This window comes from Acomys minous, assembly GCF_964271855.1.
Source record: "Acomys minous genome assembly, chromosome: 2".
Classification (NCBI taxonomy): domain Eukaryota; kingdom Metazoa; phylum Chordata; class Mammalia; order Rodentia; family Muridae; genus Acomys; species Acomys minous.
Window position 1 is genome coordinate 30,887,037 of NC_140484.1, and position 23,782 is coordinate 30,910,818.

At 41.4% G+C, this 23,782-nt stretch overlaps 1 protein-coding gene and 1 pseudogene across 4 annotated transcripts in view; both read left to right on the forward strand.

The window, feature by feature from the left end:
- SPATA6L (spermatogenesis associated 6 like) overlaps window positions 1–23,782 on the forward strand; it is a 52,351-nt gene that overhangs the window by 15,592 nt on the left and 12,977 nt on the right. For all 3 annotated transcript variants that reach the window (XM_084769774.1, XM_084769776.1, XM_084769775.1), the window contains 7 exons: window positions 2,517–2,565; window positions 4,731–4,772; window positions 13,947–14,071; window positions 17,471–17,548; window positions 18,646–18,885; window positions 20,602–20,704; window positions 23,126–23,160. In XM_084769774.1, the coding sequence (XP_084625900.1) occupies window positions 2,517–2,565; window positions 4,731–4,772; window positions 13,947–14,071; window positions 17,471–17,548; window positions 18,646–18,885; window positions 20,602–20,704; window positions 23,126–23,160 (672 nt within the window). The remainder of the gene's footprint in view (window positions 1–2,516; window positions 2,566–4,730; window positions 4,773–13,946; window positions 14,072–17,470; window positions 17,549–18,645; window positions 18,886–20,601; window positions 20,705–23,125; window positions 23,161–23,782) is intronic.
- Window positions 5,347–7,762, forward strand: LOC311590466 (elongation factor 1-alpha 1-like; annotated as a pseudogene). The gene is made up of 2 exons: window positions 5,347–5,370; window positions 6,406–7,762. The product of its transcript is annotated as an elongation factor 1-alpha 1-like (transcript).

Genomic DNA, 23,782 nt, shown 5'->3' on the forward strand with positions numbered 1-23,782 from the left:
ATTATGTTTAGTAAGCCTAATAGCTGCCCGGTGTCACTGAGAGGGACTTTTGGGGCAGAAGGAAGACTGCATCACATCGCTTCCAAATGTTTGGAAGACAGTACCCAGAAACCCACCTGTCTCCTTTGTCCCAAGGATGGGAGAAAGGATAAAAGATTGATGGTAACACTTTTGTTTAAAAAATTACAGCCTATTCATTTAAAAAATATGTCAAACTGGTTGGGTAAAAGGGCTAATAGATATTATCCTGGAAAATACAGTTAGAACCCAGATGATCCTACTGGCCATATGTAGGTAATGGGTGTTGAAAATGAAGTGCCCACTCCCAACATTTTCCCCATTCTATCAGTTTCTAGCCCTAGAGAAGACTTCTAAGATACATCTGTAAGAAGGGCATTGATGTAAAATTATGTAAGCACAGAATTATACACCCATGAATCACCTTGGGAACTTAACCTAATCCAACCTCCTTTGCTTTTTAAAAAGGAGACTGTCTGAGACTCACACTTTATTGCTTCTCTCCTGCTGTGTAGAAAAGCTGTTGGCTTGAGATTACTAGTTCAGCATACTGTGGAAACATCTTTTTCATTTTCTAAAACAAAACGAGTTGCTTAGGCTCATGTTCTAGTTTCTTCTAGTTCCAGGTTTCTTGCAGTCTGTTCCGTTTTCTAGCTGAAAATACTTGTAGCAAGTAAAGTCATAGTCTTTCCCCTTGTATGGCTTACGTTTGAATAACTTAAAAGCATTTGGGTAAACACATTTCTCATAAAAGGTCATGAGCCATTGTATTTGAATAGACCAAGCTGACAGTTTGCCCCCCAAAAATCACACTTGAGAAAACCCTAACATGTAGATGTATTAGATTCTTAGAGCTGGCAGTCAGCAGTAACCCACAAACAGAAAACGCGAGGCTGGAAGTCACAGCAGAGTGTTGGTTGGTGGGGCCAGGGTACTTACCGAGGCATGATAGAAGGTTAGTTCTTTGGTTTATAGCAGTGGTTCTCAACCTCTGGGTCACAACCCCACGGAGGGCTTGAACAATCCTTTCACAGGAGTCCCAGAAGACCATTTGAAACCAGATATTTACATTATGATTCATAACAGTAGCAAGACTGCAGTTATGAAGTAGCAACAAAAACAATGTTATGGTTGGAGGTCACCACAATATAAGGAACTGTATTAAAGGGTCGCAGCATTAGGAAGGCTGAGAACCACTGGTTTATTATAGCATCACTCCAATATGTACCACATAGCCATTTATTCTCTGTAGTGCGTGGAGTTAAAAAACATTCTGCACATTAGACCAGAGGAGCTTCGGTTCTTTAAGACCTATGCTGGGTCTGTTCACTCTAACTATTCAACTACATTTACTTTCTTGGGATTGCAGAACAGATAATTTTGTGCCTCCTTTGTAATCTCCTCCTGAGTGCTATATGGATTTTGAATTTTTCCCTGCTCAAGTACACTCATGAATTTATTTTAGCTCATTCTTAACTTTAAAAACACGAATTTTTATGCCTAATTACTCACTTTAAAAAAAGAGATGTTTTAGGTGCTTAGCTCACTCCAGCATGACCTCATTCAAATTTTAACTAAGCATATCTGTGTTGACCCTATTTGAAAATAAGGTCATATTCTAAGATATTAGGGTTAGACGTCAACTTGCAAATTTTGATAGAGGCACAATTCGACTGATAACAGTGTGAAATGGAAGGGTGTAATTACTGAAATAATTAGGAAAAAAATTGTCGCCCACATTTACTAAGTAAATGCAAACAGCCAAAACAGTGTTCATTTGTGCCCTCAAAGGAGACTGAGCTTTGAAACCTCAAGCAGAATTTGAACTATACTTAACTTTAAACATTTCAGCCAGAAGTTGAAAGGCTAAAGGTGCCTCTGAAGAACTACTGAAAACCTTTTCTTTTCATAACATCCTGGAGGCCTGTCCTGTTTCATTGCTGCCTCAGAACCTTTTATTTCAAGAACAGAATAAGCAGATCTGACCGTGTTGAAGGCGATAACGCAGTATTTTTCCTGTGCTTGCTGACGGAGTCACTCCATCACTACTTGTCTTTGATGCTACATATGGGTAAACATTTTATTTGACTTCCTGTTCAGCACAACCACTTGCATGGACAGAGGCATCATCTGGTTAATAAGTGATAAGCACCTGCTGTCTACGGAATGCTTTTCTATGCACTCAACACTCAGGTTGATGCAAGATGTGTTTGCTTGGACAGTAGATCAAACTTGACAGCATTTTAAGCACGTGATAAACTTAGCTAACTCAAATGTCTTTGCACTTATCATTCTGATAATTATGATTCATCTGTGCTACAGCCATTTGTTGTACTTTTACCACATGCTTCTTGAAAAATGTTCCCGTTGAATTCTAAAATATTATATGTCTTGGTTTCATACATGCTAATGACTTGGAAGAACATAAAGTACAATAGTATCTAGAAGTACCTTTTAATAAAACTTTGAAATTTTCTTTTCCCTGTTTTCCTCCCTAGGTATTTGAGAATGCGATAGATCCTGGAGCTGTTGCAGAACTTTTAGAAAGTAGGTACTTAGGAGAAAAAAAAGACTCATATGTAATTCACAGGTACAGAATCCCGCTGTTTTTGAAGTGTGATATTTCTGTGTTTGATCAATATTTAAGTTTAGGGAAATTCTATGGTAAAATTTGGTTCACTATTTACTTGTTTGTGTTGTTTGGTTGCTTTTTGGAGACATAATCTTGCTATGTAATTTAGGCTGGCTTTGAACTCGCTCCTCCTGACTCCACTGTCCAGGGCACAGGGATTATAGGCATATGTCATCACACCAAACTTTAAACTAATAATAATAATAATAATAATAATAATAATAATAATAATAATAATAACTATTATATATGATATATAATAGTTATTGTTATTGTGTGTCTACAATATGGGTATGCTTAAAACAGACGACAGTGTTGGTGAGTTGGTCCCCTCCTGCCATCATGAGTTCTTCAGCCCTTGGGCTTGTATGCCTTTACCCGCTGCGTCATCTCACCACCATCACATCTACCTTGAATCATTACTTTTAATTGTTATAAACAGTTTTCTCATTATAGATGTGAAACCAGGTGTGGTAGCACATGACTCTAACTCCAGTACTCAACTTCTGTGGCTCTCTAGTTTTGCCAGCACCATTTGATAAAGACGTTGTCTTCTTCAGTATCTATTTTTGACATCTTTCTAAAAAGCCAGGTGGTTGTAGATATGTCGCCTTGTTCCTTGGACAGTCCCTTCTACCTTATTGTTTGACATGACTTTTTGTGTCAATACCATGTTGTTTTTGTTACTGTAGCTCTGTGGTGTGACTTGAATCAGGCATTGCAATATCCCGACTAGTGTTCTTTTTTGCACTGAATCTGCACATCACGTTTTTGTTATAATAATTTTCACTATATAATGTCAATCCATGTGAGCACAGGTAGTCTTTTCATCTTCTAGTTTCTTTTCAGTATTTTAAACCTGTTGCTACTGTATGTGTGATGCATGTGTGAGCATGTGCATACCACAGCGTGTGTGTCTGTGTGTATGTATGTGAAGGGAACATGTAGAAGTCAAAGGATGCCTTTTAAGAGTTGGTTATGTGCTGCTTCTGTGGGTTCTGGGGATTTAACTCAAATCATCAGTCTTGAGTGACACATGCTTTAACCTGCTGAGCCATCCCTCCGGGTCCAAAATTTACATTTTATTCCTGTCTTTATACATATTATAGAAAGCCTCTTTAAAAATATTTTAATCTCAAGGAACATAGTCAAATATATTTTCTGTCACGTTTGTATAGACATATAGCATGCTTTTTAGAGAAGGAGAACAATTGGCTTTTCAAGCTTTAAAGTGAAAAACATATTGCTATTATTATACGCTATGCATATGCATACTTTTACTTATGTGTGTTTATGTGCCATGTGTGTGCATAGGTGCCCACAAAGGCTGGAGAAGGGACCAGAGTCTCCAGAGCTGGAGTTACAAGCACCCATTACCTGTCTGCCATGGGAGCTGAGAATAAAGCTTGGGGCTTCTGCAAGAGCAATGTGCTCTCTTGACACTGAGCCATCTCTCCAGCCCCGAACATAGATACATTTAAGAGACAAAATATTGCTTACTTTCCAGGACGTAAAATGCTAATTGTGTAGCTCACACATCTTTGCTGTACCCCCTCACTTTATTAAAACCTGTTACATTGTTGCCATGGCACTTACTTTAAATTGTGCTTGTTCCTTGCTTCTTTGATGTCCTTGAGAAAATTGTTCCAGGACTTTCTCACATACCAAAGTGCTTAAGAGCCATAAGTAAAATGATATAGAATTTTCTTACAACCTGTGTGTCTCTCTGTGTGTATGTGTGTGTGTGTGTGTGTGTGAGGGGGGGGAGAGGGAGAGAGAGAGAATACCTATTATATCCAATAAATTCTGTATGAAGTTGTTATTCTTCATTATTTAGAGAATAATGAGAAAAGACTACACATGTTAGAACAGATGTAATTACTTTTTAAACATTTTCTGTCTGTAGTTTATTGAAAGATGGTTGTAGAGTCTCTACCTAGAGAACCTGTGAATATAGAGGGCCAACTGTACTGTTGTTAACAATAATATAAGTGAGATATGGTAGTTTTAATTTAGCATTTATTAAGAAACAGGCAATTTTCTGAAATATTGAAATCTCATTTTTTTTTTTTCTTTTTAGGCTTCCTAACCAGGTTTGAATTAATACAGCTAGTGTCTCCAGGTAATACTCCAGCAAACACACTCCTAAACTAACAATTTTGTCTTGAAGGATTTTTAGCATGAAAGAATGGGGAAAGGATTTCAGGGTTTTTTTCATAAATTTATTTATTTATTTATGTATCTGAGCACTTTGTCTTCCTGTACGTCTGCATGCCAGAAGAGGGCATCAGATCACATTATAGACCGTTGTGAGCCACCATGTGGTTGCTGGGAATTGAACTCAGGACCTCTAGAAGAACAAAAATGCTCTTAACCACTGAGCCATCTCTCAAGCCCCTGATTTCAGTTTTCTTTATGAGTGAATCTTTTCTAATAAAATACTCTATACCATCATCTTTGATAGGTATAAAGAATTCCATCCACTTGTGTGCACATGTGTGTGTGCGTGCATGTGTGCATGTATCTGTGTGTGTTTCTGAGGATTGACTGAGGCCTCATACATGTTAGGCAACCAGAGTGCCACCGAGACACACCCCTAATCTTAATTTGGAGGCAAAGTCTCACCAAATCATTCAGGCTGACCTGAGTCCATGCTTTCCCTGCCCTCAGTCTCCCACGTAGCTGGGATTACAAACATGCACGCCCATAGCCGGTTCCTTGTGAGTCTTCACAAGCTATGGACATTGACATTATATAGTATTTGGTGTATTTTGTTTTTGTTTTTGTTTTTAACCTTGTGACTATAGTTATTGGATTTCTCATTTTCAATAGCTATCAATTTCCATAGTACTATTAGCCTTAAGTTGTTATTTATGTCTTGTCTTTCACATAACCCAGAAAATTATTTTTCCTTCCTATCTTAGTATATTTACAGAATAGAATTTCCAGACTGAATTGTGCCTTGTGAGCCTGGGATGAACTGGTTTCCAGTGAGGCCCCATTAATACTGCACCTGGCAGAGTAGAGCATACCTGCTCCTCCTGTCTTGGCTAAACCCACATTATCATTTGAATTATGACCTTTGAATTATATATTAATTTGTTTAGGTATGTTTTATCATATTTTATGACCCTTAATTTTTACATATGCTATGTAATTCTTACTTTAAAATTTCCTTCTTAAAAGTTTCAGTTTCTTTCATATTACAATATTTTTCCTTCTGGTTATAGTCATTGTTCTTGTTCTGTTTTGTTGGAGACGCGGTTTCTCTGTGTAGTGTGGCTGTTCTAGAACTCACTCTGTAGACCAGGCTGGCCTTGAACTCAGAGATCTGCCTATCTCTGCCTCCAGAGTTCTGGGATCAAAGGCGTGCACCAGAACTGCCACCACCTTGTTCCTCGCTTTTGATTGCTCGCAGAATTAGGCCTGGATGCAACCATCTCCCTTTGCTGTAAATTTAGTCTTTAGTCGGTTTGATCAGTTCATGTGTATTCCTCTCTTTCATTGTACCATTTTGATGTTTTCTCCAGTGAATTTCCTTTTTTCCCGAGTTACTGAGAAAAGGGTGGTGAGTCACAGCAGAAGGGGAAGTTTGAGTACAGACTTGTTATGAAGGTTGTGGATTCCTCCATAATTGGATATTCCCTGGGGGAGGCCAGGGCCCCAGGAGAGGGGCGAAGAGCTAGGCTTCTGCGTCTTGGTCTTTAGCAAAGGTCACCCCAGAAACATAAGAACTCTGCACTCTGAGAGTGTAGTGCAGGACCACAGGAGAATGTGCCCCAAGACACAGAGACTTCATCAAAAAGTCTTTACAGGCGCATCTTGGACTGACTGTGCCGTCCTGATTGTTGCTGCTGGTGTTGGTGAATTTGAAGCTGGTATCTCCAAGAACGGGCAGACCCGTGAGCATGCCCTTCTGCCTTACACCTGGGTGTGAAACAGCTGATTGTTGGTGTCAACAAAATAGATTCCACTGAGCCACCCCACAGCCAGAAGGGATACGAGGAAATCCTTAAGGAAGTCAGCACCTACATTAAGAAAATTGGCTACACCCCTGACACAGTAGCATTTGTGCAAATTTCTGGTTGGAATGGTGACAACATGTTGGAGCCAAGTGCTTAATAAGCCTTGGTTCAAGGGATGGAAAGTCACCCTCGAAGATGGCAGCGCCAGTGGCACCACACTGCTGGAAGCTTTGGATTGTATCCTGTCACCAACTCATCCAACTGACAAGCCCCTGCGACTGCACCTCCAGGATGTCTGTAAAATTGGTGGCATTGGCACTGTTCCTGCGGGCCAAGTGGAGACTGGTGTTCTCAAACCTGGCATGGTGGTTACCTTTGCTCCAATCAATGTCACAACACAAGTCAAGTCTGTTGAAATGCACCACGAAGCACTGAGTGAAGCTCTTCCTGGGGACAGTCTGGGCTTCAACGGAAAGAACGTGTCCATCAAAGATGGTAGACATAGCAATATTGTTGGTGATAGCAAAAATGACCCACCACTGGAAGCAGCTGGCTTCACTGCTCAGGTGATCATCCTGAACCGTCCAGGCCAAATTAGAGCTGGCTATGCTCCTGTGCTGGGTTGCCACACTGCTCACACAGCAGACAAGTTTGCTGAGCTTAAAGAAAAGATTGATCGTCGCTCCAGCCAGAAGCTAGAAGCTGGCCCTAAATTCTTGAAGTCTGGTGATGCAGCCATTGTTGATATGGTCCCTGGCAAGCCCATGTGTGTTGACAGTTTCTCTGACTATGTTCCACTGGTTCATATTTTGCTGTTTGTGACATGAGGCAGACAGTTGCTGTGGCTGCCATCAAAGCTGTGGACAAGAAGGCTGCTGGAGCTGGCAAAGTCACCAAGTCTGCCCAGAAATCTCAGAAGGCTAAATGAATATTATCCCTCACACCTGCCACCCCAGTCTTAATCAGTGGTGGAAGAACTGTCTCAGAACTGTTGTCTCAATTGGCAGTTTAAGTTTAATAGTCAAAGACTGGTTAATGATAGCAATGCATTCTAAAACCTTCAGAAGGAAAGAATGTTTTGTCAACCATTGTGTGTGTGTGTGTGTGTGTGTGTGTGTGTGTGTGTGTGTGTATGTGAGAGAGAGAGAGAGAGAGAGAGAGAGAGAGTGTTAAATTATTAGTGTTCAAAATCAGTACTTTTTAATTGAAACAATTCTGTTACAGAATTTTGAGCATTAAAACAAGTTTAATGGGGCTAGAGAGATGGCTCAATGGTTAAGAGCGCTGCCTGCTCTCCCAGAGGGTCTGAGTTCAATCTCCAGCAACCACATGGTGGCTCACAACCATCTATAACGTGATCTGATGCCCTCTTCTGGCATGCAGGTGTACGTGCAGGCAGAGCACTGTATACATAATAATAAATAAATAAATCTTTTAAAAAAAGTTTAATGAGAAAAAAAAGAAGAATATAGAGATAGGGATAAGCCCTTGAATTATTGCCATGTGAATCTAGTTATAGACGGCTGGACGGAACAGTGTGAATAGGGATAGGCACTCGAATATTATAGTCTGAATCTATACATATGTGCTCGAATACTGTGGTCTGAATCTATACAGCAGTGCTCGAATATTGTGGTGTGAATTCAGGGGAAAATGCCCTGAACATGCACACAGATGTTCTAGTTTGAATCTAGGTATAGACATTCAGAGACTACAGTGTGCATCCAGAAATAAATTCTTGAACTTGTGGTGGTATAAATGTTACTGTACGAATCTAGAGATAAACAAGACACTCAGACACCAATGGTAATCTACACTTTATAGTGTGAATCTAGGGATAGCGCCTGAATATTATAGCATTGCTCTATCCATTCAAGAATTACTTGTTTTGGTAGACAATACAGAGCAGTGCCTCTACCTGCTGTTCAGAAATTCTCACTGAATGGTTTTTCTTTCTTTCTTTTTTAGAAAAAAAAAAAAAAAGACAGGCTAAAACCAGGCCATTGAGTTTTTTTCCATAAGTTTTTTCTTGTTTGACCCAATTTCATGTTTAAACATATAACCCTGTGAAGTTACATTTAATAGAATAGGGTCATGTTTATTTTGGTATTACTTAATTTTGTACTAATTAAAAATCTAAATATTATAAAAATTTCAACTAACACATGATTATATAGACTAAAAGTAAAAAGAACCCATTCATTAACAACCCCCAACAGATACTTTATGACAGCTTGATGTTTATTTATTGATTTTTTTTTAGCCTTTAAAAAGTACACTTAGTATGTGATGCATTTGGCACTTATATTTAACTCCAAAGTAACACACAGCCCCTATATACTACTCACAGGATAGTGTGTGTACTTACTTTTTAGGCTTCTATGTGTTTGGACTATTGCATTTCTTTTAGTCAAGTCTGGGTTGGCTTTGAACCCATGATTCTCCTGTCTCGCTCTGTTGAGTGCTAGGATTTACATGTCTCTCATGTGAGCAGAGATCTATCTGCAAGGTAATGAGAATAGTTGTTTGAAAATGAGGATGGGGACTATTCAAGCTGACAGCCTATGTACTGCTTCTAACTCACACGCTAGTCATATGCAGAGTGGAAGCCTTGTCTTCTGGCTTTGTGTTCACAGCCCTCCAATTTCAGATTGTGATTTTAGGGGCACTCAGCTTAAGTTACTGAAAATAACAGTTTCACTCAGTGTCAGATGCTGTGCAAATAAGTCATTTAATTACACCAACATGGCATATGTCAGCAGCAGCGGTCCTTGGTACTAACTGGGTAAAAGTAGTTTGCTTAAAGTCTCCTGTAGGGTCATATGGACCGTTTTGGTTCTTAGAGAACAGCTCTTTTACCAGCTGACCCATTATCATTTTGTTTTGTTGTAGATAGTATGTTCTTGTTTGATAGTTTTTACAGCATCTTCAGACACTCGGTCAAAGGACAGTTGACCATCAGATAAGGGACACAGTACTGATGCTTAGATCTGTGTGTAGCTTACTGTAGTGGATAAAGAGAGCCAGTGATTTCGCTCCCAATAAATGAAGACACCACCCCCCCTCTGGCTCTTGAATTTACAAAGGTGTGAAAAAGTGATGGACACAGGGGGGCAGTGTAATACTATTTGACTCTAAGCTTGGTGTTTTCTTTTCGTCAACTTCCTAAGGCTTGAGGCTCAATACTTTTCTCTTTGGCAAGCCATGTAAAGTCGGCACAGCTGTCAAATCCTCCTTTCCTGGGTGCCTGTGAGCTGAGTCAGAGCTCAGTTTCCCACCGCAGTTAGTGATGGTCACTAGAAGGGAGTAAGGGAAGACCTGCAGACCTGGCTTTGAATGCCTACGCTCCCGTGTGCCATCATGACAGGTGTGGTTAACTTTTAGTCTCAAGGAGAATCCAATGAGCCCCTCTATCCAGAAGTATGGTTTTAGCTGTCCTGTGTTCCACAAACACAAGGTAGCTTTCAAACTGTTAGTGTAATTAGAAGCTTACTCTCTTTTGCTTTTAAATTTTATTTCATTTTTATGTGCATTGGTGTGAGGGTATCAGAGCATTGGAACTGGAGTTACAGACAGTTGTGAGCTGCCATGTGGTTGCTGGGAATTGATCCCAGGTCCTTTGGAAAAGCAGACAGTGCTCTTAATCACTGAGCCATCTCTCCAGCCCTGAAGCTTATCTTCTAATAGTCTCATTTGTTTCCTTTTCGGGAGGAAGATGTTCACTGAGAGCACTGATGATGTCATTGTCTGTGTCCTTAGGTGATGGAGAACACTTGGCCTATACAATCAGGCACTCCGAGCATGCTCGTTATTCATTACGTAGGCTCCCTAACACCTTCTTATGTGCTGACATTTCCAAACTGGCTGGGATTTGGGTTACTGAAAAATGATCAAACTCAGGAGATGGTTTTAAGATACTTTATAACCTTCAAACTAATTTTCTATTTAGTTAAGCTAATCCCTGCTTTAGTTTTATTTTGGTTACTTTTTTGTTTTGTTTTGTTTTAAAATCTCTAACAATGTCAACCCAGGAAGAACTGATTTATTTGGCTTATAATTCAAGGTTATAGTCCATTACTAAAGGAGGTCATGGGGTCAGCTGGCTTGTTCCTCGTGGCTTGCTCAGGTTACTTTCTTTTTTATTTATTTTTTGTTTGTTTTTCTCAAGACAGGGGTTCTCTGTGTAGCCTTGACTGTCCTGGACTTGCTTTGTAGACCAGGCTGGCCTTGAACTCACAGAGATCCACATACTTTCTGCCTCCTTGAGTTGATGGGATTACAGATATGTGTTACAGGCTGCTTTCTTATAGTATTCAGGACCACCAGCCCAAGGGCGGCACTATCTACAGTGATCTGGATCCTCTCTCTTCAATCACCAATCAAAAAAATGCACCACAGGCCAATCTAGAACTCTTGGCATGCAGTAAATTCTCAATGAATATTTCTTAAATATGTGAAGGTAAAAGAAATCATTGAAAAATGAATGGAGAGTAAGAGTTAAAAAGATTATAGAAAATATTTGGCCTTTTAAACTTGTTTTTAAAAGTTGTGGAAAGTGAGTTTCAGAAAGGGTGATTGTTTCATTGAGTCACTGAGATACGTAGGTACTTAAGTTATCTCATTTTAATACTCATTATTTATTCAGGAGTGAAGATAAGAATTGTGCTTACAGAGTCTCTACTGTGTGTCAGCCACACTTCCACAGGGTTGGGAGCAGCATCTAGGACATTTAAATCAAGGCCATCATTTGTTAAGGGGAAGGAATGTTAAGGCAGGGTGTAGAGAGCAGAGAGAAGAGTGTGGGACACATGCCTGTAATCCTAACACTTGGGAAGTAGAAGCGCCAGAGTCAGGAGTTCAAGGCTATTCTTGGCTGTATAGCCAGTTCGAGGTCTCCCTGGACTACATAAGGCCTGTCACAAGAAAACCAACCCAAAAAACAAACCCCCCACCCCGACCCCAAACTCTAAAGTTCTGTTTTTGGAGAAGTTCTCTGTGTAGCTCTGGCTGTCCTGGAATTTGCTATGTCTATCAGGCTGGCCCGGAACCCACAGAAATCTGCCTATCTCTGCCTCTGGAGTGCTGGGGTTACAATTGTTCACCACCATGCTGGGTGGTACCTGGGTTTTCTTCTCATATGCAAAAAATCCTAAAGGACGATTTTAAGTAGAATCGAAAACAGTATGTACAGAATGGACTTGAATGCAGGGAGATTACCAAGAGACCACAGCAGGAGAGAGGTAGATGGTTGGACCAAGATAGTAACTGTGAAGATGAAGAGATGGAGGCAGAGATTACACTGATTTTAGAGATGGCATCAACAGGGCTTCCTAATGGATTGTTGGATACTAAAAAGATGGTCATCAAGGGGGAATCCTAGATTTTTTTTTTCTCAAACAACTGATGCTAGTTGTCTGATGACATTAGAAAAGAATTGAGTTGTAAGAAAACAGTATCAGGTGTTCTTTTTGGACCTTTAGGTTGTAGATGTGATGAGGCATTTAGAGTGAAACTTGAAATAATAGGATCTCAGTCGAGTGAAGAGGCCAGCTCAAGCTTTAGATGTCCCTCGTGGAGAAGGGAAGACGTATCATATGTCCACTGTGGGGAAAGCTTGTCTGCTATGGCAGAAGAAATGACACTGGAATAAAAATAGCAAATACCATATTTTGTGTATTTTCTTCACTGGAAACCCAAAGGCCCATATTGAATAAGTATGAAGAAGAAATTAATCCACCTTACCATTTTATCCAAGTTCATTTATTTGTCTTCTGTAGCTATTATACCTAAAAACACCTTCATCAAAGTTCTTCTCACAAGTAACAAAACAGTCACCAAACAGCAAAGCTATCTATTTTATTAGTTAGAGTGACTTTTTTTTGCTGGTGTTCTGGGTAGGAGACACTCTTAGTCCAAACTGATTATGTAGCACTTGCTGTGCTTATAGGAATCGCTCAGATGGCAGCTTTCCTGTCCATCAGCTCAATGGCTGGCTGTCATGTTACACCAAGACCATTTTTGGTAATGAGTATTTTCTTTAATATACCCTTTGTAACAATGAAATAAAACTTACAGCTAACATAGTTAGCATATACAGTTCATGGCAGAAATCAATTAGGGAGAAAAGAGGAGCGTGGTTTATAATGAAAACAGGATGCATTTTAGAATGTAAATGATAGGGAAAGTGATGTCATTAGAAGTGATATGATTTTTAAAATGCCAAGTAGGTCTCAGTAGAGATCCAAACAACAAAAAAGTAAAATTATTCTTTTATTTATGTAATACCCATACTTCTAGAAAAGTCAGTGTATTGCAAAGTAATGCAGAGTTCTTTGTAACAGTTTTAAGTTCTAGGCTCACATAATCATTAGATTATTTTTAGCCTAAAGAAATGTCTGGTAAGGCATTAAAGTCATTCATGCATGGTAGAGAAGGTGGTTTGATATTTAGGGCTTACTCCTTCTCAGAAACTATGTTAACAAATGTCTAAGACATCCTTGAGTTGATACCTCCCTTCCTCAAATCTGGTTGTTCTCTGGGTCCTTGGCACCTCTGAATGCAAACATACAGATCCCACTCAAACTGTAAGCTTTGTGTGAGTAGGATTGTGTCTGCCTTGTTCCTGGCTGTCTTCTGGGTCTGGCTTAAAATTTGTCTTTGGTAAATATTTGGTGGAGGAAAGGAAAGATAGATGGATGGATTTTTGTTTGTTCTATTTTGTGTAGCAACCTTGCTTTTTTTTTTTCAAGAGGACTATCCATGAGATAAATTTTCACAAGATATAAAAAAAAAAATACAAAATAATTTAATTTTGTATAACAAAAGCTAGGTTGAAAATGTCTAGTTTGGACCACATGCCCTCCCTGACACCGTCTGTCTTAGTTAGGGTTGCTGTAATGAAACACCATGACCAAAGCAGCTTGGGGAAGAAACGGTTTATGTGGCTTACATCACCTTTTGTCGTCAAAGGAAGTCAGAGCAGGAACTCAAACAAGGCAGGGACCTAGAGGCAGGAGCTGATACACAGGCCATGGAAGAGTTCTGCTTACTGGCTTGCTCTCCATGGCTTGTTCAGCCTGCTTTCTTATAGAACCCAGGGCCACCAGCCCAGGAGTGGCACCACATCACTAATCAAGTAAATGCCCTAGAGGACTGCCTATAGCATCACCTCAAGGAGGCATTTTCTCAACTGGGGTTCCCGCTTCTGAGGGGACAATAGGTTGTGTCAAGTTGACATAAGCTAGCCAGCACACCACCTGAGCATCTATTTTCTTAAACTTGAGGGATGTAGAATACATTTACTTATGCCTTTTTTTTTTCTTCTCTTCTAGTATGGGAAGAGTTGGCCTACTATGAAGAAAACACACGAGATTTTCTGTTCCCTGAACCCAAGCTGACATCGTCACACCTTGGCCTGCAGAGGGAGTTGCTCATGAAAACAGCTAGAGGCTTTCCAGTGAGTGACCCACTCCACCGGGGCTTCTGTGGGGAGAGAAATTCTTAGGGCTTCAACATTTTATTCTTGACAGGGGCGACCTCGGGCAGGTAGCTTTGTCTTGCTTAGTTAGCTGACTCAGCTTAGACCAGCTGAGTTAGCTGGTCAGACGCCCAGCTCATGATAACCAAACTATACTGATGTCCACTATTGATCTAAGAAAGCTTTATTATCTAACTAAGCTGTATCATTACCATATCCAGTTGTCACATGATGTCCTAAAAGGTTCCTCTTTCAGCTGCTTCTTACTGCAGAGTGACAGAAAGATCTGTTTAGTCACATCTGTAATCACTAAATAGAACAGTGACAGCAATAATATTATCTCCTTTTAACGCCTTCAACTTTCTACATTATTATTATTATTATTATTATTATTATTATTATTATTATTATTATTATTATTATTTTGGAGATAGGATTTCTCTGTGTAGCCCTGGCTGTCTTGGAACTACCTCTGTAGAGCAAGCTAGGCTTGATCAACCTGCCTCTGCCTCCCCAGTGCTGGGATTAAAGGTGTGTACCAACACCACCTGGCAACTTTGTACAGTTTTATCTTCCTTCTAACAAGTTTCAAGTTAGCCAAGGCTGGCACTCTGGTCTCTTTAGCAGAGGGGAGCAGATGGAGGCTGGTATCCCTGAGGACCCGTGAGTGATGTGGTACAGCAGGCAGCCAACTGCTAATCTGTTCAGAGGCATCTAGGCCAACCCACATTCAGTGCCTCCATTGTGGCTCTGTGGCCTGTGATTTCTATCTTTGAAACGACTACTTCTCCTCTTCCTTCTTCTTTTTTTAAAAATGGATTTTTATGTCTCTTGGATGGCATCCACTTTAAGGGCCGCATCTTTGGGAATTATAAAAAGCGTAATTAATACTTAAGCTTTCTGTTTCTGCACTGTGAATTGCTGCCAACATTTAGTGAGGTGTCACTGTCCCTGCTGGGTTGAGAGCACTCTTCAGAGTGTAATTGGAGGGACCTCCATTCCTTCAATGCCTCTGATGACTGAAGAAAAATGTTCCTCAAAAGTTGTCCTAACCAGAATTCCGAATGCCTGTAGCTTTAAACCTTCCCTGTTATCTTTCAGGGTCTGACAAATATTCCTGAAACCACGTTTTTCTTTCTCCAACATCATCTCTGTGCATCACTAAAGTCTATGGTTCCTGTGAGATGCTCACCTTTATTGCTTCAAGTTATTGACATTTGCCTTTCAGAGTCTCAAAGGGAATAAAACTGGAACCACCCTGAGGAAATTCTTATATTAACTTTGTTTCCCTCGAATTCCCTGTTAAACAAAAGCCATCTTCAAAATCAAAACAAAGAGAAACACTTATCTCCCCCCCCCCCAAGTGTCACGTGGTATTGAATGTTCTGGGCATGAACAGAAAGACTAACCTGTAAGAAGTCGAAGTTGTAGCTATTTATAAATGGAGGTAATTATCAGCTTTAAAATTCATTGAAATACCCTCATGCATCAGGTTGAGAAAAAAATCAGTTCTTGTAATTGAGTTTATCAAACTTGTCAACAATTTGTAAAAAGATAGAGTGATTTGGTTTCTCTGAAACATTTCATGAATCCAAATCGAGCCCATTGCCAAAGCTTCAGCAGCAGCTGATGCACAAGGTGTGTGCTGAGGTCACAGCATGGATTGTCTTCTCTGTCACCCTGGGAAGGCAGGGCTGTTCCCTTCCCTGTTGTATGGAGGGGAATGTGCTGCACATCATGGGTGTGCTCACGGAGCTGGTGGGCGGTGGAGTAGGATTTCTATGCTTTCGGTTTATGCTCTTAGCCTCAAACGCGATGCTAATTCTCCCAGCTTTATTTCAGTTCACTCTTCCTGGTTTTTACTACTACGGTAGCAAGTGAGGATGAATGGAGCGTGTAGGTTAGGCAAACCCTTCACCTGCTTATTGCCTCTTATCAGTTCATTAACAATTAGATTTATTTTCTCCACTGGAGAGCTATAGTGGGATCTCTCTCCCCCCACCCCACCCCCCCCCCACCCCCCCCCCCTCTCTCTGTTTTTTGAGGCAGGGTTTTTCTGTGTAGCCCTGGCTGTCCTGAAACTCACTCTGTAGACCGAGCTGGTCTCAAACTCAGAGACCCTCCTGCTTTTGTTTCCCAAGTGCTGGGATTAAAGGTGCGTGCCACCACCACCACCACCACCACCCAGCTTTTTTTTTTTCTTCGTGTTTTCCTACATTGTTGTTTTATTTCACTTTATATCTCACCAGTCATATAGATGATGATAAAGCACCGCACACCAAAATAAACATATACGAGTTAAGAATAGGCCTGATGAATATCAGTGTTTGATCTAAGATGAAAGCGTGCTTGCCAAGGTATGTAGGTAAGGAAGGAGAACCTTTACCTGCCCTCCTCCTTACTGATCTCACTTTTATGTTCCTGTGTTTTATTATTTATTTATTTATTTATTTGAGACAGGGTTTCTCTGTGTAGCCCTGGCTGCCCTAGAACTCTCTATGTAGACCAGGCTGGCCTTGACGTCACAAAGATCCACCTACCTCTTGCCACCTAAATGCTGAGATTAAAGGTGTGCACCACCACCTCCCAGCTACACTCCCATATTTTAAATAGAGTAGCTAGCAGCATGGACTCAGGGACCCAGATGCCTGGGTCCAATCAACAGCTCTGCAACTGCCAGCCTGACAGGCTACATAAGTTGTGTCCAAGCTCACTTATCTCCAAGTGAACATTTTATTGGGACCCACGTCACAGACTTGTGTGAGGAGTATGAGTGTATAAGTTCCAAGCCCACTTACACCCCAGCTTAGGATAGAGTATACATTACATAAGATGTTTAGCCCGGTGGTCCTCAGCCTTCCTAATGCTGCGACCCTTTAATACAGTTCCTCATGCTGTGGTGACGCCAAACCACCGAATTATTTCATTGCTATTTCACAACTGTAATTTTGGTACTGTTATGAGTCACAGTGTAAATATCCGCTGTGCAACTCTCAAAGGAGTCACGCCCCACAGGTTGTTATTTTCCTGATATTTTCTACTTAAAACATGTATTCTGATTATGCGTACTGCAGAAGGACACTTGGGTTCTTGGAGTTGCAACGGAGATGGGATGGGCAAGGGAATTGTTTCCAGCAATTGTATTTGCTTCTCTTTATGCTGTCTTATTAATTTTTTTTTTAGTTTTTAAAATTAATTTATTCTTGTTACATCTCAGTGGTTATCCCATCCCTTGTATCCTCCCATTCTTCCCTCCCTCTCATTTTCCCCTTATTCCACTCCCCTATGACTGTTCCTGAGGGGGATTACCTCCCCCTGTATATGCTCATAGGGTATCAAGTCTCTTCTTGGTAACCTGCTATGCTGTCTTATTTTTAGGGTATTGCTCCCAAACTAGAGTTTTCTACAAGGACAGCCATCCGAGAATGTGTGTTCCCGCAAAGAAACAGATTTATCGTAAGTATCATCAAAAGGGTGGTGATAACAGAAATGACAGGAACCGTCCCCCCCCCCCTTCCTCCATCCCAGTGTAAAGACTGTTAAGCTGAAGTCATTAGGCTGAGTTTAAAAGAAACTGAACATATAGTGACCTGGAAAGTTTTGCTAGGTTTGATTTCCGTAGTCAGACCCATCGCTCAGCCTGTCACCTTCGAGTGTTTGCTCTGTATTCAGGCTGGTAGTGTTAAGTGAAGGCTGACGGTTAAGTGACGATGTCAAAAGCCGGACTATGAGACTACTAGCCTCCTGCACCCCCCCTGCACACACCCCCAACACCATAGACACACCGAACAGAGCAGCTGGAAGAATAAAAAGGAGCCTGACAAGAATCCTTGCTCAGTGCTAAGGTGGGATTGCAATTAAGATGGTTGTGTATTCACCGAGACAGCTAGCTTTAATTTTTAAAACCGTGTTAACCTCGTTGAGGTGACACATACCTGTAATCCTAGCCCTTGGGCAGCTGAGGCGGCAACTTGCTACAGGTTAAAGGGCAGCCTCGGCTATGTGGTGAGACTCCGGCTCTAAACAGCAACAGCCTCTCTAGACTATCAGAAGTGCTTTCACTGCTGTACACGCAGAAATACTTAATTCCTTTGAATAATTCTTTGCAGTGAAATGCATGTATTATATATGGACCATGTATTATATATGGCAACTCACGCTTCCTTGTGTCTGGAGTGTGCCTATGCTTAGAACGCGTCTGTGTGTATCAAAGTTCCCCTAGGACAAATAAATTTCCCTCTTATTAATTAATATATGGAAGTTAGTAAGTTATACATGCTAGTTATGTTAAGCTAAATGGTAAAGTAGAGAAATGCTTTTCTTTAAAAGATTTGTTTTATGAATCTGAGGCCGTCTTCTTAGTTTTAAATTTTCAGTCAGTTACGGTTATAGTCTTGACTGAATTATCTTCTTTTTCAATCGAAAGGGTATTTTTGGCTGGAGGTATAGCCCACGGGCAGAGTGCATTCCAAGCACCTTCAGTTCCCAGCACTGAAGGAACCAAATGAAACGGAACAACAAATCTGTTTGTTTGTTTTGCTTTCTGCCCTCAGGAAGAAAAGAATAAACTACAAAGGCCTTTATCGAAATCCCATGGACAAAGAGTCCCCACAAATAACAGGAAAATGAATCCAAAGGCAAAATGCCCCGACGGACACCCCAAAGGCACCCAGTGCCGGTTGCACGTCCCGTCCTTCTCCGGGCATCTCCTCTGCCGTCAGCCAACTCAGCTGAACCTCGGAGAAAGCTTCAGGTTCCACGGAGAAACGAGGCCTCCCTTTGTAGTTAGACATGTGAGCTCAAAGGGATTTCTCACAGTGACTTGCTGTGTGAGGACGCAGATGGGAGTGGGAGGAAGAATTGCTGTGCCGTGCAAACATGTGGGCCCCAGTACCTAAAGAGAGACTTTAAATGAATAATAACTGCCCTTAAATTATTCATCCTTCAATGTCATTGTTAGGAAGTGCCTACAAAGGTATCTCCGAGAGAGCTTGCTCGGTAAATGTCAGTCGCCCCACTTTTTCGTTTTGAACATTATTTTAGAGTGTGACGTCTGTAGATGACAGCTTGCCACTACTCAGAAGAGTATGAACTGCCAGGAATTGAAGGTGTCAGTCAAAGGCTGATATGGTGCAGCAATCCAAACTGAAGCTCCATCCATTTATAAGAAACAGTGTTCACTTTCTCAATGAGATTGGTGCTCAGTAGCCAAATAGGGATAGGATGGGGCATGGGGCGTGGGTGGGCAATGGTTGGCCTCACCCAGAGAGCCATCTGAGCCTTAGTCAACAGAAGCAATGGCCGTCGTTAGTCACTGTGGTCCTCTTAGTTGCCTTGAAAATTTGCTTTTAATTACTGTATTACAAAACAGAGACATTCAAGATAGGCTTACACATCAGTTCACCAGTCTAATAGGAAGACAATCTGAAGTCAGGTGTGGTGATGTGCTTTTTATGACCCCAGTATTTGGGTGGCTGAGGCAGGAGGATTACTATGAATTTGAGGTTATAGCCTGAGCTACATATGAAAATTTGAGCTACTGAGTTACACACACACACACACACACACACACACACACACACACACGTGCATGTGTGCACGTGTGCAGCTACAAATCATTAATTTGATTTATTTTCTTCAGTTTTTTAAAATATATATAGCCTTCATGTTTTTGATGAAGCTGTAATTCTGCATTTATAGATACATCTAAATATACATGCTTGGGTGGTGCACACCTTTAATCCCAGCATTGGTGAGGCAAAGGCAGGTGGATCACTGTGAATTCCAGGCCAGCCTGGTTTACAAAGGGAGTCCAGGACAGCCAGGGCTACACAGAGAAACCCTGTCTCAAAAAAAAAAAAAAAAAAGAAAAAAAGAAAAAAAAAAAAGAAGAAGAAGAAGAAGAAGAAAGAAAGAAAGAGAAAAGAGAAAAAAGCATTGTAGCCTGTCTCACTGAAAAATTTAAATCTAGCTTTATGCTGCAGATGAATATCTTTTTCAAGTTCTTTGATCTGTCTTTTGCAGATCATGTTGACCAATTTTGTTTTAGGAAAATGTGGCCTGTCACTTTAAGTAAGTGAGTAGTTATTCCTACTGTGTTTTAAAGGGATCTAGACAGTAGACTGGAAGGGATTTTGGTCAGTCTGTTGATTTTGGAATACTCTGTGTAGTTTAAAGGATTCTGAGCCGGGTTGCTGGCTCACACCTGTAATCCCAGCACTCAGGAGGCAGAAGCTTTGGATTCTTTTTTTTTTTTTTTTAAATCATCAGTTGTGAGAACGTAATTTGTGTCTAACTTCAGTTCTTTATGCTCCCATTTGACACACACCCTCATATCCAGCCCCAGTGGAGATGGTGGGTAATTTCTTCTGCAGAGTATAATGTGACATACTTGGAGACTGTAATTTAGGTTATTTTCCAAACAGCCCTATGGGGGGTGGCATTATGGGTAATGAGAAAGGAATCCAAGCTACCGTAGGTGAGGTCTTATATGTCTCTTTCACTTTCAGGTGGACAGTGGAAACCCCTTTGGTGAAAATACTTTGGTACATCATTCACAGAAGTCCAGAAGGAAATCAAAGTTTTTAAACTTTGCTTTTCCAGCGAGAAAAGGTACTTGGCTTTCCTATTACTGACATTCTTTTTGTGAGCATCAGTGCCTCCCACTTAGCATCTTTCACTCCGAGGAGCTATAGGTTACACTGGAAACAGTGATTCTCAAGGCCTCTTCTGCTGTGCAATTCCCATGGGGCAGTGGCAACCAAGACAGCTCATTTTCAAGTTGCCTTCGGTGCTTGAACGGGACTGAGCAGGGTGGTGTGACTAAACACATGTGGCTGCAGCCCCCAGCTAGGGTGGCAGGGCAGACAGCAGCTCGCCTGGTGGGAACTCCTTACAAAGTTCACTGACAGCAAATATGTTATTTGTTTTGCCATTTTTTTTCTGAGGGGAAAGGGATAAGAGACTGATGGGAGGTCATGACACTTGCTGACCAGATCCTGTGTACAGAGCCAGCTCTCTGAGGCAATTAGGCTTAAGGTAGTGGTGCTCAGAAGTATGGATGTCAGGGCCCAATGCATTTGCAAATGGTTAACGAGGACTGTAAAGGGCTGTGGTTGACCTGGGTGATGGCTGTCCACATTTACCATGTTAGAACTTGAAAGTGAGTCATTGTAAAATGCAGTACACTAGCAGAGAAGTCACTAACCATTAGAATAGTAAGGTTACATCATGTCGCCATATAGTAATGTAATGACATGTCACCATTAGAATAGTAATGTTATGATGTGTCGTGGTAGATTTTGTTACTTCCTGGGAGAATGAGAATAAGAGGAATAAATCATGCCCTAGTTTAATGATGGATGCAGGTTTTAATTTGGCGGTTTCATGAAAGATCCTGAAGGGACACCCCACCCCCTCCCGCTGCCATTGAGGTTTCTGGACTACACATTGATTGACAGTGTCTGTCCCTAGTGAAGGTCATGGCAGCTTGCCCAGAGTTCTAAGTCTAGACAGGGCTGTGATGGTCCTTTCTGTTACCTCCTGGTAGTACTGCCTTGTGACGTCCTCACAGTGGAGTTAGTTCCCTGTGTGAGGCTTGATGCCTTTAAGGGGTCGCAGAGTGTTTTGTGATAACCCAGGCCAGGGTTCTTAGAGCAGAGTGACTGGTGACAGCTGAGCACGGACAGAGTGTGGGCTCAAGAGGGAAAAGGGCTTCATCGCCTCCGACATTTAATTTAAGCCCTGCAACTGAAGATCGCTGGTGTAGCCTGTAAAAGCAGTGCCATCTTCCCTGACTCAGTGGACACAAGCAGCAGCAAATGTCTGTTCCTGCTGGCTTGCCTCTGACGGCGCCCGTACCTTGCACTTGTCTTAGGCTTTGCCTTTTCTTGGTCCTGGCAGGTGAGGAAGTTTGTAGAGATTACAGTGTGAGTACAAGTCACACATCAAGTTGTTAGCAGAGCTATAACCTCCAGATGTTCAGATCTCTGGACTTACAATCTGGAATCCCTGGGGCTTGTGAAGCCATCCCTGTGCCTGGGCCACCTACAAGCCTATGGGAGAATAAAGCTGTGCCTCTAAGACTGCCTTGGAGCCAGTGTGGGCTCTTGTTTTGAACTGTAGATCTTGATAGAGTACTGGGGTGGGGCTTGAGTGATTTTCTCATAAGCTTCCCAGAGATGGGCATGCCCAGGTAGGGAACTTATCAGGCTTTTTTTTTTAAAAAAAAAAATCTCTTCTTGTTTCTTCCTTATTGCAACTGGTGCTGTGAGGAGAACGAGGAGTCCAGAGAATGTTTTGTCATTAAACCCAGGAGGGAAAACCCACTTGCTTTTCAGTTTTCTCCATGTGTATTGATTGCTTCTGGAATTAATTGTTTAGTACTGCAGGATTTTGTTTTGTTTGGAACCAGAGTCTTGTACATGTCAGGCCACTACTTTGCTTTCTCATCATCCTTGCACTCACAGGTATGTACTTACCTCTCATGAACAGTTAGGGTAATGACAGTGAACTGCGGTTTAGATGCATTGTGTTTCTCTGTGTTCTTATGTATTGATTGGATTAATCTTACATTCCTGTTTACCTTGGACAAGTATCCACCAGGAATCCTATGTAATAAATAGGTCTCCAGAAACAAACAAGGACTCTGAAGCAGTGCATAGGAACTTTATATTAGACCCATAGTGCCTTCTTTGAAGCTCTGGGCACCTGGGCAAAATATGTTTTCTCTCCTTAAGGCTGTGGAAGGGTCCAGAACTTATGATCCATGGCAGGTTTGTCCCCACCTCCTTTCCAGCTGTAATGTCACTGAAAATACAACCTGACAGTGGACCCCAGGAAGACAGAAAGGTCCCATAGAATTTCAGTGCCCCTAGGGAGACTCGGCTGTGATCTTGGAACTTACAAGGGAGCATTTCAGTTCTTTTATCATTCATTTATCATCTAATATCTTGTTTCTGCTGTGGGATAAATGTGTCAGGTTTTATAGCTAATTGGTAATAACAATCCTCACACTTTTCCCCTTTCTTCTAGCATCTTCTCTTGACAGCCTTGCAGCAAACGTAAAGGTAACTGTTGAGAGAATATCTTATGTATTGCATAGACGCAACCCCTGTCAACAAAAAAATCAGATGGCCTCCAGCTTAGGCAGGAAATAGGAGGTGGGGCATCTGGCAGGCAGAAAGGATTCTGGGATAGAGCCAGGCACAAGAGATTCACTCAGCAAGATGTGAGGAGGACAGACATATAGTGCCTTAGCAGAAGTAACCCTGTAGCCATGTGTCCGAACTTAGAATGGAACGAATGGGATATTAGTTTTGAGCTAGACAGAGAAGAGCCTAGCTATATGGCCTAGGTATCTGTAAAATTATGTTGAGTCTCATGAGTCGTTATTCTGGGAGCATGGAGCAAGGAGGAAAAACCTCCCCTACAACAGGTAACTTTAGCATCAGCATCTGTAAGTGATTTGTTTCCAGTGTCTGGGTCATGGCCCATGCAATGAGTAGGGAGGATATATTCCTAGGTGTGCTGCTCATGTTGGGGTAGCATAGCTTAGGTGGGGTCTCTACAGACCAGCGCCCAGGTTCCACTGTCTGCATCTCTGTGGGATTTATTGGCTTGCTTCCCTTCCTTAATTTGCCTGATTTATTAGCAAGAAAGGGTTTATAGAGAGTGATTCTTGCTTTATCA